This window comes from Triticum urartu, chromosome 6A, assembly GCF_056163025.1.
Source record: "Triticum urartu cultivar PI428250 chromosome 6A, HENAU_Tu73, whole genome shotgun sequence".
In the NCBI taxonomy this organism is placed as follows: Eukaryota; Viridiplantae; Streptophyta; class Magnoliopsida; order Poales; family Poaceae; genus Triticum; species Triticum urartu.
In genome coordinates this window covers 570,139,606-570,154,266 of record NC_141878.1, presented here as the reverse complement: position 1 = coordinate 570,154,266, position 14,661 = coordinate 570,139,606, and the positions used below count along the sequence as shown (strand labels likewise).

At 45.5% G+C, this 14,661-nt stretch overlaps 2 protein-coding genes across 6 annotated transcripts; one reads left to right on the top strand and one right to left on the bottom strand.

Annotated features, from left to right (window-relative positions):
* The first annotated feature begins 2,177 nt into the window (after window positions 1-2,177).
* LOC125515151 (SAC3 family protein A) lies at window positions 2,178-8,672 on the top strand. Of its 4 annotated transcripts, XM_048680591.2 has the most exons (7): window positions 5,346-5,551; window positions 6,160-6,300; window positions 6,406-6,465; window positions 6,790-6,920; window positions 7,357-7,490; window positions 7,626-7,816; window positions 8,303-8,672. In XM_048680591.2, the coding sequence occupies exons 1-7, from the start codon at window positions 5,492-5,494 to the stop codon at window positions 8,369-8,371; spliced, it is 786 nt and encodes a 261-aa protein (XP_048536548.1). In that variant the 5' UTR covers window positions 5,346-5,491; the 3' UTR covers window positions 8,372-8,672. The 4 variants fall into 4 exon arrangements, 1 of the variants encoding a protein (XP_048536548.1); XR_015608911.1 differs by lacking the exons at window positions 6,406-6,465; window positions 6,790-6,920; window positions 7,357-7,490; window positions 7,626-7,816; window positions 8,303-8,672 and adding exons at window positions 2,178-2,421; window positions 3,628-3,814 and having other exon boundaries at window positions 3,884-5,551; window positions 6,160-6,297; XR_015608910.1 differs by lacking the exons at window positions 6,406-6,465; window positions 6,790-6,920; window positions 7,357-7,490; window positions 7,626-7,816; window positions 8,303-8,672 and adding exons at window positions 2,178-2,421; window positions 3,628-3,823 and having other exon boundaries at window positions 3,884-5,551; window positions 6,160-6,297.
* A 741-nt stretch (window positions 8,673-9,413) lies between these two features.
* On the bottom strand, window positions 9,414-13,718 carry ASP5 (aspartate aminotransferase 5). Of its 2 annotated transcripts, XM_048680589.2 has the most exons (12): window positions 13,535-13,716; window positions 13,384-13,443; window positions 12,747-12,926; window positions 12,008-12,202; window positions 11,894-11,932; window positions 11,692-11,781; window positions 11,463-11,571; window positions 11,237-11,346; window positions 10,686-10,829; window positions 10,440-10,606; window positions 9,957-10,221; window positions 9,414-9,837 (listed from the first exon to the last, which is right to left on the bottom strand). In XM_048680589.2, the coding sequence occupies exons 1-12, from the start codon at window positions 13,589-13,591 to the stop codon at window positions 9,706-9,708; spliced, it is 1,548 nt and encodes a 515-aa protein (XP_048536546.1). In that variant the 5' UTR covers window positions 13,592-13,716; the 3' UTR covers window positions 9,414-9,705. The 2 variants fall into 2 exon arrangements, with proteins under 2 accessions (XP_048536546.1, XP_048536547.1); XM_048680590.2 differs by lacking the exon at window positions 12,747-12,926 and having other exon boundaries at window positions 13,535-13,718.
* Window positions 13,719-14,661: the final 943 nt, after the last annotated feature.

Genomic DNA, 14,661 nt, shown 5'->3' with positions numbered 1-14,661 from the left:
TGTGTATGTCCATTTATTCAGGTTTTCAAATTTTTAAAAAGTCATATCTTTTAAACTGTGCTTTGGAATTTAGATCCGTTTTCACTATTGGAATTCTCGCGACGAGATCTTTGAAACTAGATCCCGCATGGATATGTTTTGACGAAATTTTTTTGATGCCAACTTTGATGCTATATTGTGCAACTCTATTACTACATGGTGCAACTTTAGTACTGGATTGTGCAACTTTTTTGAAAACCAAGTTTCCAGCTGCATGATCCAATTTTTATGGTATTGCAACAAAGAAACCATGACAATCAATTTTTTATGACGTGCAACTAGTCTACTACCTCGGCCAACTACCTAATAGTCGATGTGCAACCCTTCCCCACTTCCCCTACCAGTGGTATGTGCAACTTAGTCTGTTGTCCACGCCAACTGCCTATTAGTCGATGTGCAACTCCTTCCCCTCGCTACTTGTGGATACATATTAGTTTTAGTTGGCGGGGGCAATAGACGGAGTTGCACATAGTCTGCTATGCAGTTGGCCGGGGCAACCCACGAAGTTGCACATCCATGAGTGATACAAGAGAAAGTTGCACATCATTGTTAGATATTTGGCCATCGCAGCATACGAGGTTGCACATCTACTGCTAGGCAGTTGGCCGATGCAGTAAATAGTGAAAGCACATCCACGTGTAGGAGAAAAGTTGCACGTCAACTACTAGACAGTTGGCCTCGGCAAGAGACGAAGTTGCACATCTCACTTCAAGTGGGTACTTTTGGGGGTGGAGGCGCCATCAGTAAAAACTGCACGTGGACGTGCAATTTTCACTGATGTCACCTCCACCCTCTCGAACTACCCCTTCTAGTGAGATGTGCAACTTCGTCTGTTGCTCAGGCCAACTCCCTAGTAATTGATGTGCAACTTTTTCCTTTTCCGTGGATGTGCTTTCACTGTTTGTTGCATTTGCCAACTTTCTAGTACTGGATGTACAACTTTGGATACTGCAACGGCCAACTATCTAGCAGTGATGTGCAACTTTTCATCGTACCCCATGTATGTGTAATTTTCCCTTCTAGCAACCGGTTCGAACCACCCTTGCTAGTAAGATTTGCAACTTTAGCGCCATGTCTATATGCAACTTTTCACTATCCTCGTGAACGTGGAATTTTCACCATCCAACTATTCCCTGCCTATGAGATGTGCAACTTCGTATGTTTACCTGGCCAACTGCCTAGAAGACTATATGCAACTCCGTTTGTTGCCCCCACCAACCAAAATTGCATATTCACAAGTAGGGAGGGGAAAGAGTTGCACATCGACTAATAGATAGTTGGCTTGAACAACATACTAAGTTGCACATATCGCTGGTAGGGAAGGTGGGGCAGGGTGTGCCAACAGTAGGCATCCATAAATAGGTAGGAGAGGGTTGCACATCTACTACTAGATAGTTGACTGGGACAGTAGACTAGTTGCGCATCACAAAAGTCGGTTGTTAGTTGCTATGTTATAGCCTCATCAGTGGTTGGATCGTACAGCTCTAAAATTGATTTTGAAAAAAGTTGCATCATGCAGTACTAAAGTTGCATCATCAATACTAAATGTTGCACAATATAGCCCCTAAAGTTGGCATCGAAAAAATTTCGTCAAAATATACTCATGCGGGATCTAGTTTGAAAGATCTCGTTGCGAGGATTTCAACAGTGAAAACAAATTTGAATTCCAACAAGCGGTTGGAAAGATATGCTTTTTTGAATTTTTAAGAACCCAAAATGAATGTACATGAATCTATCTGTTCCATACTAAAGGAGCACTGTGACGCATTTAATGTCACGGTCACATGCACTAGCAGACAAAAAAATTAAGTGCATGCATGTGTTGTGAGTCAGGCTGCTCGTTTTGCCAAAAAAATGCGCATGCACTTTAAAGAATTTGGGTATCGTAAAAGACATGATTATTAGAACCGTTTCCTATTTATAGAGATCGTGTTTTGTATATTCTCCTTATCTAAACAACCCTTAAATAATTTTATATTCATTTGTCCCAAAATAAGTGTCTTAATTTTGTATTAGGTTTGGTATAAAATTGTATACTAAACTTAAGAAAGTTATTTTGGGACGGAGGGAGTATTAGTTTACGATCGAGTAAAAGTCCCTATAATCTCAAAAAAAGGTAGCATCTTCCCTTAAAAAAAACTAATGGTGGCATCCCAAAGCCATAGACTCGCGGCCGAAGCAGGCGGCCGCGGCCGCGGCGGCTCCGCCGCTCGGGACAAGGCGAACAGGCGGGACTCAGAGCAAGCGACTTGCGCGCGCACGGGGGGTGCCAAGAAGGACCTGGAGCTCGCGCCATCCTGGGCGGTATGCCGGCGTCGTGCTCCTCGTCTTCTCCGCGTCGGCAAGCTCTGGCCTGTGGCTGCGCTCCTCCTCCAGCCGCAGGTGCTCGGCTCGTACCATCCCGTGATTTTCTTACTTTTGTTTGCCCGGGCATCTCCCCTGCAAATAGAATCGAGCTTTCCCTCGTCGATTGCTCCGATCCCATTGTCAATTTCGTTCTTGTTTGTCTCCCCGAGCCTCTCGTAGCGTCAGCAGGCACACCCCCGCAAGCGCGGGCACGCCACGCGCTCGACAGAATCTCCCAGAGGGCAGAGGCGCATCCCTCGCGACAATGTCTAGGATCCGACCTTCCACTAGTCTGTACACACTGCCGGTGCTAGTACCACCACCACCAGCAGCCTGCCTGCCCATGTAATTTAATCTTGTTTAATTAGCATGCTGTTGCTGGCTCGCTTTGGTAGTTCATAGTTGCTTCAGTTGCAATGTTGTAGTGAACTACTGAACAGAACTTGCTCCCGGGCTGATTACTGTCTTGCTAACTTTTGCTTCTTGTAGACTTGCAGCCTTGTCCAACGGCACTAATGGCTCAAGTTCTATGAACTTAAGTCAGTTGATTTTGTTGCCATGTCGTTGCTAGTTGATGTATCGCGATTCCTATAGGTTCTGTAAGCTAGAGTAGTCAGTTGAGCTGGTGTGAATACACGCGATATATCACGTGCATTACAACTACTTAACTTGTTTGTGTAGAGTAAGAGTAACAAGAATAGAAGTTGCCATAAAATTTCGCAGGCCGGTCTCCTTAACTTTGCTGGATATGGTGTGTATTTTCCTAGACCATAGAATAATTTGGACCTTACTACATTTCAAATAACGCATCATCTACATAACTACCGGTTTGACAGAATCTGCAAGGCATAGTTGCGGAGGATCGTCGCCTTGAGGTCATTACCTTTGGTTAGGGATCTCTAGGCTATAGCCACCTCTACTCTCTTCTGATCCCACATTCCCAATTTGGGAGCTGGCTCTAGTCAGAGTTCATTTCAGTGAACGGCTTTGTGCTGACCTTGTGTGGGAAGAGTTGGCGGGAATATAGTCCAACTATAAAAATACCCGCTGTTCGACTGTAGGGTTATGTCGCCGGCATGAAATCGGCAAGATCATCTTATGCGGACAACATTAATTAATTATCCAACAGCTACAACTCATCCTTTTCCATGGCCGTCAGGCCTCATGCCTTCTGTAATTAATATAAACCGCCATGACTCTGCATTCTTCTTCTCAAAGTTTGGCTGCTCCTGGCAATTTCAGGGCGGAACATCGGCGAAGTTTTCAGTCAGAGCATGCATATGCCGCGGATATCTCCGTCAGGTAGGCGTATGACAGTCTCTGACGAGCTACGCTTCCTACTTGGAAACCAGGCTTCAGAGTTCATACCGGCTGTCATCAAGGCGAATCAAGGCTTCTCGGCAAGCCGTTCGCAATCTCGTTCCAGAATGTATGCAAGGTCAGCCTTTTGTATTGCAATTTCATGCTTGGATATCCAACATACTAAGCAGGGTTTTAGGTACATAGTGGTACTTCAGAAGAAGAAGAAGGAAAAAAAAAAGACGCAGCCGCAAATCTTAACGGCTCGAGAAGCCCGAGTTCCTACGAGGGCGCTTCAAATAGCCCCTCCTGCCACGGCTAATTTTCTGATCAGCCAATCTCAAGTCCTCTTCCACACTTTCCCAAGAACCCGCCAGCCACCACAAGCAAATGGATCCTCGTCGGCGCTTAGGCCGATCACCACCACGCAAGAGGGAACGCCAGGCATCGCCGGCCAACTACAGAAACCGCCATCTCTGGCGCTCACCCCCTCGGGACTTCGCGCCCTCCTGGACAGGCGCGCCTTCTCCTCCTGCGGCCTTCTTGGAGCGGCCACCCTCGCCTCCCCTAGTCCCCTTCGTCTCCGGCGCTACATCGATTACAGCCGCGAGGAGCCCTACGGCCCTCGGCCAAGATTCGAGCCATGGCGCGTGTCCCCGCCTTCGGGACCCCAGAGGGAGGCTGACAGCTTCGGCAATGGATTCTTGGACCATGACTGGCCGGAGTACAGCCGCGAGGGCAACTACGGTACGCCTACGAGATTCTTGGAGCTCGCCGATTCTTTCCCGGGGCAGAGTCGTTTCGAGCGCGGCCGTGGTGATGACTTCAGGCGACCGAACCGCTCCCTGCCGCGGTCGCCAATGGACTGGGATTTGCCTCGCGGGCATTCGCCTTTCTTTGCGGACGAGCACCAGTGCTCCAGTTCAAGACCAAGGGATTGGACACCAGCTTTGGATGATCGCAGGCGGCGTGGCTCGTCGCCGCCAGGGCGCCACGAGGGACGCGGTCACGTGCAGTCCCGCGATGACACGTTCTATCGCTCCGGCCCCTTCCCGGTCGAGCGCGGCCGCGGCGACGGCTTCGAGGCGACACCCCGTCCAAGATTCTCCCATGGAGCCATGTTCCCCGAGCGCTCCCCTGCCATAATCTTGGAGGGCGAGAGGCGATGGACACCGTCTCCTCAGGATCGCCGGCAGGGAGCTCTGTTCCCGGGGTCTGACGGCCATGACCCCTGGACGCAGCGCTCCATGGAGAGACTGGGGCAGGAGACCGTGGGGGCTCGTTCCTGGAGACAGGAGACCGTGGGGAGCCCTACCCTTTGGGCCCGCCGCCTCCACACAATCTCGGGGGCGGCAGAGGGGGCTTCCCACCACGGCGGTTCTTTCGCGGGAGGGGCGGGCTCCAGCAAACTGGGCCGCCAGGCGGCAGCGGACGCCAGCGATCGCCTCGCCAGAGCTCGGTACTCCCTGCGCTGCGCACCGAGCCTGAAGCGTCGGGCGGCAGCGGACACCAGAGCTCGGTACTCCCTGCGCTGCGTACTGGGCCTGAAGCGTCGGGCGGCAGCCGACGCAAGGCATTCCCCCGGAAGAGGTTGCCCCGCCCTGTGCGCGGAGTGCTGTCGGAGAAGCAAGTGGCAGGTGCTATCAAGTCGACAGGAGTCGAGGAGCCGCAGCGTCCTTCGGAATCTAAGCATGATGATTCAAATGGGGCGGTCAGACCGGAAGCTGCAAATTATGAAGGAAAGATCAAGCCAGAAGCTACGGTGGATGAAGGAGATGGGACTATCACCTCTGGTCTGATTGTAGGGATGTGCACAGATGTACAGAAAGGCTACTTCCGTCTCACCAGGCCTCCAGATGCAACAAAGGTAAGACTTTCAGTGAACTTTCAGTTGAATTGCTATTGGTGTGAGTGTTTTGAAAGAAGATGCCTTGAAATCATAGTTCCCAGATCCCACTTGCCGTCCATCTTTTATCGGACCGTGTTATTGATCCCATGTTGTAGCTCAGCATCAGTCATTAGCCATTGAATAGCTGCTTGCAAATTGCATCGTTGGTATATCTCCTGGATAGAAAATTTCTGCTACAGCCCAAACTTGACTAATGTCTGTCTGCTATATTAGATGTAGGAAAGATTTTGTAGCTTCGATCATCTATGTATGACATCTGTTTTTTGACTGTATATGTATATGAACTGTTCATTGACTGATTCTTGTGCAAATCTGGCTATGAGCCATTGATTTCTGCTGTAGTATGTCAAATTACTGTAGTTATACAGTAACCACTACTATGGATTTCCTATCTTATTTAGTACTATTATTTGTGAAGTTCAAATTTCTGAATGTCAGAGCCAAATACTGTAGTTATGCAGTAACCACTACTCATGTTTCTCTGAATTCCTTTTCTTCCTTTGATATACTTTTATCTTCCTTTTGCTACTTCTAAACAGCAATTGACCTCTTTTCCTGTCTTTCAGATAAGACCAAAGCTTGTACTTGTAGAAGCCCTGAAGTTTGTCCAGGTCTCAAGTAAAGACTATAATTTTAAAACAGATCAACTGAAATCAATTCGTCAAGATATGACTATCCAGAACATAGAGGATGAACTTTCTGTGCAGGTTATTCCCACAAATTATATTTTCCCTATTTCACTTCTGGCACCAGACTACATTGTTGTTCTAACATATTCTTTTCTCTTCTACAACCATTTTCTACCTTTTCAGGTTTATGAGTATCATGCAAGACTTGCGTTGTGCAATCGAGATATGGCTGAACTTAACTTGGTTAGTACTCCTTGAGATACATTAAAGAATGCTTGGTTTGAGATATATTAAAGAATACTTGGTTTGAGATATATGGCAAATCTGTTATGTTTGTCTTCTATGCATCATTAGCTATTTGTGGCTGTACATGAGTTAGAATTGGTACCTTTTTTGCATATATAATCAGCAACTTCAAGCTTATCAGAATTAGAATTCGGGAAAACATGTTCTTTATGTGAAATTGTTCTCTAGCCCTGCTACAGCTCCCCTTTTTTTGTACGTAATGTGATTATTTGCACACACTTATCTCATGGTATTGCTCTTGCGCGCTTCTTGGATTTTCAGTGCCTCACGAAGCTGCACTGCCTCTATGGGAATAAGCGGAATGGTGGCCATCATGGTGAATTTGCAGCTTATGATATATTGTTGTCTGCGATTCAAGACAAAAATACTGAACTGATGTCTAAACTTGGAAGGTATATATTTTTCCTTTTATTGTGACATAAAAAGCAAACAGAGTAGGGTTAGTACGGTTAAAAATATCATCGATAGGTTCACTGGCACAGTTAAATAGATATGTTGTATACCCTTGTTCTATTAGTGTCATAATTGAGTTTTCAAAACAGACACAACCTGCTCAAATAAATGCTGTTAACCGTGGTTGTGAACTGATCTTTTAACATTCATCAAAATCAGATAACATACTGGTGTATTATTGTCTAGAAATAAGACCGACTCCTGTAACTCAACCAGACAGCCATTATATGTCACCTGCCACTGCACCTTATGGCAACTTAAATAATCTTTTGCACAAAAGCCCTCGTGCATTATGCAAGTAAGGTATCGAATCTGAATAACTGCTCCAATGTTTTGCCACTAATTAAAGACCACACTGTTCATTTTGTTTCCTAGGCTGTCAAGCGACCTGAAACAGCAAGAAACTGTGAAGCATGCCAAAGAAGTGGCTCACAGTATACAGACAGGGAACTATGCATCATTTTTCAAACTCTACAAGGTGGCTCCAAACCTCAATGGCTACCTGATGTGTAAGTTAAATCTTTCCTAGACTTTCTTATGCAAATGGTCATCAGATATGTGGTTATTAGACTATGTTGATAACAACCGTTGGTTACCATTTATGCTAATTGTAGTTAATGGTGAACATGCTTACGATTTTCTAGGTCTCTGCTTTGAGAAGATGAGATTTGAAGGTTTAAAATGTATGGCAAAGGCCTACGCAACCAAGATACCTGTTAAATACGTATCCAAAATCTTAGGTTTTGCTGCAGTAGACGGAAGTGTTGATTGGCTTAAAAGTCATGGTGCTGTTTTATCATCCTTCGAGAATGGGGAGATGGCTTTACTGCCAAAGGTACCTACCTCGCATTATACCTTTGTACATTTAGCCAATCGCCGCATTTACTCCAGCTACTAGCTTTTGGGATCCCCCAGGATTCATTTTTTGCTACCTATCTGACAGAAAATTATCTGTTCATTCTTTGTTTCTGACCTGAAGGCAATGTGGCCTGTAGCTTTGTTAAATGCTGAAATGACATGCTCTGAATTTTTCATCACTCAAACACATGATGCATACGTAATTGTAAATTGCATGATGGGTCTGCACTTATGTGATCAACGGATAGTGCGCTCACAAAATGCTCGAGGTTGAGGTTGTTATAGAAATGATATAGCTTTTGCCACTCTGTTGCCAGCATGTTATTTATCTGCTGCTATTTAAATCACGGGATATATTTCCTATCAGATTGCTACCAGGTTTCTGAAACTAGTGACTCCAGAAGGATTAACCAAAACTGTAAGCCTAATGCTGCAGCCTAACACATGCCTTGCCATTTTGCAGGACTCTACAGCTCTCGTCTCTAAGCCAGAACTTGCTGCTGATGGTATTCGTGCTTTCCAAGCCCGCTGATCTGAACCGCCGGTTGAACTGAAGAATCACTGATCAAAACTCCTCTGCTCGGGAATGGTGCTTGATAACGCTGAAACAATGTAGCTCTTGGTGAACTCATCACTTGTTGTATGTCCTCCCTGATGTTACTACTGAAACTTATCACGGATCCTGTTGGTTGGCTCAGTAGCTTAGCTAGAACAGATTTATTTATTTTTTCAGCTCTTGGATCTGCCATTGCGGCTTGCATGTGGTTGAGCAAGAATATGGGTCCCCATGTAGTAACATCGTTAATATGTGAAGTAGTTGTCGTGGTAGCTCATCGTTTCAAGCGTCTGCCGGGTGATATTCACTTTTCTTAAAAACTTGGAAATGTTGAATGAAGAGCTCATTCGGGCAAAGTAACGATGTTCCTTATGGAAGAACTTCTCATGTCAGATGTTTTTCTGTCAGTCCACGGTTGCTCTCACTGGCGTGCTGAGCAACCGTCAAACCTTTTCCTATCCTTGGGGCTCCTAGAACAGCCAACCGTCCTATTCCGCCCTATATTCAGCAGCGTTAAGAGCCGATGTAAACTCTTCAGATTTCCTTTGGCAAGGACAAATTTGCCCATTTAACTGCAGTCTGTGGTCTGAACTACTCATTTCTATCAGGTTAGCATCTGCTAGATCTCCGGACTACACTAGGAAAAGATTTGCAATTGAAGTTGATTTTGGATTCAAATTATTTGTATAGTACTCATATCACCTGCTGCAGCTGTGAGAGCCAGAATGGCTGGTACGTAAGAACTTGCAGCACCCAGCAGAGTAGAAGATGCAATCGCAAGAGTCGGTAGGTGCTTAAAACACTGAGGGCACAGCAGTTGCTATCAGAAACCCGCTGGTTTTGCCATTGACCCAGAGCCGCGGAAAAAAATTTGTGAGCCGAGAAAAACTTTGAAGTACATTTTAGAGGCCCCGACGCATTCCATAATCTCCGGGCATTGCTCATGGGAAAACACACACAGCTGCCCATGCCGAGCTCCGGTAACCGAACAATCAAAGTCCAGAAATAATAATACCTCTTGACCAAAAAAGAAACTTTGAGATATAGCACTCAAAAGGCTAATTGGAGATGCCATCATACATAATTAATCAGCATTACAAGCTTGCAAGGACCGTACAACGGTACAAGTGCCTAGCGCCTAGCGCCTAGCATCCGTGAGTTTTGCCAAATTATTTTTATTACTGTACCTCTGAATCACCGGACACGTCATCAGCATCGCGACTAAAAACTCGAGCTGGAAGGACCCAAAAATCCCAGCAAACTATAGAAGGAACTAATCGCAGTAGCGTGGCCGCGACGCAAATCATAATCTAGTTGACATTGTGGAAGGAGTCGATGATGGCATCGGCAAGGTACTCGCACTTCGCCAGGTTCAACCCCGCTAACGAAATCCTCCCGTCCTTGGTCATGTATATGTGCCATTTATCGGTCATGTTATCGCTCTGCAAAACACGAAAGAGGGAACTTAGACGGTTACACAATGATACGTTTTGCCGACATATCATTCAAAGATAAAACGTCAAAACAGTTTGTCATCTGTGGGATTCAAAGGCAAAGTCACCTGGGGTCTGTTCAAGCCTGTGAACGAGAACATGCCTATCTGGCTCAGAATGAAAGACCAGTCCTTGCCAGACTGATCCTTTGCAGTCAAGCTATCGTAAAGCTTCTGCCGAACGTTCTTGATCCGACCGGCCATTTGTTCCATCTCTTCTTTCCACTCACCGAACATGGTAGGGTCTCCAACAACGTTGGCGACAATCTTGGCACCGTGAATAGGTGGGTTTGAGTACATGGGCCGTGCCAATCGCTTCAACTGGCTCTTCACCCTGCAAAGCTTCCAGCGTCATAATACATAGACAATTCATACATATTCTTACAATGAAGACACTGTTGCAGCAATTTGGTTTACCCTAAGTAGGACTATCACCGTACAGTGTGCAGGATGAAAGTGCAGAAATTCAAAATAGCATTTTATCTAACAGAATGATAAGGAAAAAAATTAGGTAGGTAGGCAGGCAGGCAGCCATTTAGAACACATGGTTACCTATCTGCAACTTCTGGTGCTGAGCAAATGACATTAATCGCACCGATCCTTTCTGCATATAGACCAAGGTTCTTGCTGTAAGACTGTGCAACAAACACTTCCAGACCACGCTTAACAAACAGCCTGACAGAAGATGCATCTTCATCAAGGCTTCCACTGGCAAAACCCTACAAAGAAAATATAACAGTCAGTAAGAGGCAAATTGTGAAAATAAAGTTAAAAAAAAACTTGCATGAAACGACTCACCTGATAGGCAACATCAAAGAAAGGCATATGTTTTTTCTCTTCAATCACATCTGCCAGTTTCTCCCACTGTTCAGGAGTTGGGTCAATTCCAGTTGGATTGTGAGCACAACCATGTAGCAGAACAAAAGACCCCTCTGGGGCAGCCTAGTTTGCAAAGAGTAAAACATTAGGTCAAACAATAACTGGTGCATAAGTTAACGATAGTAAAAAGGAAAAGTCACTTCATTTCCAGATTGCAAGTTTCCTATGATGAGTGCAACCATTGCAGTTCAAACAAAATAGTGCAACCACTGGGGGAGCACAGGAAGGGGCCAGCTCAGCAGAGCGGTCCATTTGTTGCTAGTGAGGCAAAAAAAAAATCAAATCCTAAGAGAATGCTTGAAGAGAAGGATGGGACAACACATGACCCAACCTGACGCTCTGCCAGTGAGTGCAACCCAATAGAATGAAAACAAAACTACTCATAACGAAGTTCATCCAATTAAAGATAGCAATATAAAGAGCAATATTTGAATAATGGTTAATTTTCTTGGTACAGATATTTTAAGTACCTGTATGTCAGCTATCATTCCTTCAAAATCCAGCCCAACAGTCTTGGGATCATAATACCGGTATTCTGACCATGGTACCCTAGCATCATTGAATATGTTTTTGTGGTTTCCTGTTAACATATAAATTGGACGAATTTTTTAGATTCACCACAGAAAACAATGAAAAATAGACTTATGCACATGAAGTCATGAGCACTAGTTGCAGTTCCCAGTTCGCCATACATACCCCATGTGGGAGATGATATAAGTACTTTCGCATCAGGGAAGTATCTCTGAATAAAAGCTGCAGCAAGGCGTAATGATCCAGTCCCTGAGAGAGACTGAAGAGTAGCAACCTACAATAGGAGGGGTTACTAAATAAGGTTAACTAAACATAAGAGGAAACTCCTCAGGTGACAGCTTGTCAGGCAGTCATAATATAACAAGAGCGATGGCAAGGGCTGCATAATCCATACCCGTCCTTGCTTGATGACAGGATTGTCAGCTCCAAGCAATAGATCTGCAGTTGCTTTGTTAAATGCAGCGAAGCCTTCAATAGGCAGATACTGCACCATAAAGAAAACATTCAGCCTTTCATTCTCAGTGAAAGAAGAGAAGGATAATATGATTCTTTATGACCAAGTCCAAATCATCCGAATTGTAAAATTTCCATCGTACCTCCTTGTTTTCTCCTTTCTCCAACATAAGTTTTTCAGCCTACCACATGTAGCAGTAGCACATCAAAATAGGAACCTAAATTATTCAGGAAATGCCAAGGACGATTAGACTTACCTTCTTGACAACATTGAGGACAGCGGGCTGTAGCTCTTCCGTTCTATAGGCACCAACGCCAAGGTTGAGCTTCAGATCACTTGTGTCTGCTTTAAATGCTTCCGAAACCCCAAGAATCGGGTCTGGAGGGGCCATTGGCACTCCTTCAAAGCGAGAAGCATCTACTGCAACTGCCATCGTTATGTGGCTAGTATTCTGCATCCAAAACGGCAAAGGAAGAATTAAATTTCAAAACACAAACCATATCAAGAGATGTCAAATATTGACCTGGCACCAGGCTTCAAGACACAGCTGACGTCACATGCAAAAGGATTATCCATGGAGAAACAGAGATGCTGGCTTAACCAGCTACACAACCAACTGCAATGTGTCTCAACTTTGAAACAAGCAACTCTAGAGTGGTCCTATCACTATAAGTACAGTAAATACGTATAACTACTTCTACCAGAAGAAGCCTGGACTAAGCACGCGCATGTTTATAGCTGTGCAGAATAAAAGCGCAGCTTCATGATTGTTCATGTGTCAATGACTGCTTGTTCTCAAAAGAAGTCAGCATACTTTATGATTTATGATGAACAGAAGTTATTCACAGACGACACTCGATCCTCCGAATCCTTAAGAGTGTTCCTGATTATTATTATTTCTACTCCCTCCATCCGGAAATACTTGTCAGAGAAATGGATGTATCTAGAATTAAAATACGTCTATACTAGTAATTCCGGGCGGAGGGAGTACTTACTACTCTGTCCCGACTAGCAGAGCTGAAAGGTCGCTGAAAAATTGAATTGCTAGGAAAGGTGCGTATCGGAGTCATGCGAAGTCTGAATCCCAGGAGGCACCAGCAGCCCAGATACGATTCCGCGTGACTCAGTATGGTTCTAAAAGCTTGTGGCATCGTGCACAATTGGAAATCACAGCCCTGAATCGAGAACACCGCAAGTAAAACCACTAGCAGTCCTGAATTACTGGCCCAGGAAGCAAGTTACGAGGCCACAGAAATTTTATAACAGAAAATGTGCATATATCAGAGCTTCGTGACGGCTGAATCCCAGGAGGCACCCCAGCAGTCCAGTGCATGGTACTCCATGAACCGCTGTTGTTCTAAAAGCTTGCAGCATCATGCACGATTGCCAATCACGGTGCAGACTATGTAGGAGCTTGCTTAGTCGATTCTGAGCATTACCGTGCATATGAACACTGAACCACTAGCAGCCCTGAATTGGATCAGTCAACAAATCGTGCACGCATGAACACCTGTGACAGGGCCCGGAACCATCTAGCACAGTCGCGTTACAGAACCAAACCAATTCTTCACAAATCAAATGCGGGATCTGGGTAAGCCAGAGCGAGCGGGGACACAGGATCGGACCAATCACCTTCCTCGCGACCCCGACGCGGCACCCGGCCCTCCCATCGTTCCTTCCTCCTCCGAACACCTGCGCCCACGACAAAAAGAGAAAAGGTTCAGAATCCACCGCACCGGCAGAGAGACAGACGCGTTCGGCATCAGAGGAGGCGGGCCCGTGCCTTGCACCGGGCGGCGGCGACGGCGGAGGCCGCCGGGGCGGAGAGGGCGGAGGCCATCCGCGTGGGGCGAGAGCTGCAGCGCGCGGAGGATGGGGCGAGGGTGATCTGGGATCAGAGCGGAGCACGGGTGGATGGCGATGGCCTTGGAGTCTCCGTCGGAACTGAGGTTGGTCTTGTTGGACGGATTTGGCGATACTGGTTCGGTTCTGCTGTCGACTTCCGGGGCCGCGGATTCGAACCGGAAGGGCGACGTGGCCGAGCCTCGGCCGTCGATTTCGAGCCACTCTGCTTCCGAAAACCAGGCCCAAGCTGCATTTTACACCCACGGTATTCCCTGGGTTGCGTTCGAGGAGAGAATTGTTTGTCTACCTTCAATATTTTTTCAAAAAAAAAACATGCTTGCCTTTTCCATTTGTCAAAAGCTAGCGTGGAAGAACGACCACCTTCGGCGCAACTCGGTAGTTAAAAATTGAAACGGCATGACACAATTGTGTCCGGAATCTCGACAAGAATAAATCAATCTGCCTTTTGCCAGTTACTTTGAGGACGAGCAACCATCTGTAGTCCAGTTCTAGAACTAACCTAAATTGAAAGTGCACTTTTGTTTTAAGAGACACGTGCATGCCAAGTCAACAAAATCTTTTGCGCTTCACCGACATGGCCGTGTAGGGAGGTTTAATTAAACCCATACACCATCGTCCGTCTCAATGTTCTCCTCCTCCTTCTCTTTTCTTTTGGTCGTCCTAACTCCTCTTCTCGCCGTTTTCTCTGTTGCCTCCCCTTCCATCACCATTTCAATATGTATTAATTAAGTGGAAGCAAAAGCTAGACAAAAACGTATCATATGTATTGCATGTTAAATTTCCGTAAGTAGCAAGCCTCTTGTGCGAATCCACATAATTCTTGTTCATTCTAGAATTACTTTGTAACTGTAATAATGTGGTGTCTGAACTTACTCCACAATCTCTTAAGAAAATGACCAAAATTTGCATGCTTTTAGTTAAGAAGATATTATATGTATTCCTTCCAAAAGGAATAAAATGGAACTCAGGTCGTCCGTTTGTAAATAGATAATAACCATTTTCTGACAATAATATGTTAAGAAAATATTCATTTCAAGAAAAATA

Excerpts from the sequence above, each read along its gene's own strand:
- LOC125515151 (XM_048680591.2), top strand. The coding sequence starts at position 5,492 with ATGTGCACAGATGTACAGAAAGGCTACTTCCGTCTCACCAGGCCTCCA. Across the intron at positions 6,301-6,405 it reads AGGATGAACTTTCTGTGCAG|GTTTATGAGTATCATGCAAG; the intron begins GTTATTCCCACA and ends CTACCTTTTCAG. Across the intron at positions 7,817-8,302 it reads AGATGGCTTTACTGCCAAAG|GACTCTACAGCTCTCGTCTC; the intron begins GTACCTACCTCG and ends GCCATTTTGCAG.
- ASP5 (XM_048680589.2), bottom strand. The coding sequence starts at position 13,591 with ATGGCCTCCGCCCTCTCCGCCCCGGCGGCCTCCGCCGTCGCCGCCGCC. Across the intron at positions 11,782-11,893 it reads AGAAAGGAGAAAACAAGGAG|TATCTGCCTATTGAAGGCTT; the intron begins GTACGATGGAAA and ends TTTATGGTGCAG. Across the intron at positions 10,222-10,439 it reads GCACCAGAAGTTGCAGATAG|GGTGAAGAGCCAGTTGAAGC; the intron begins GTAACCATGTGT and ends GAAGCTTTGCAG.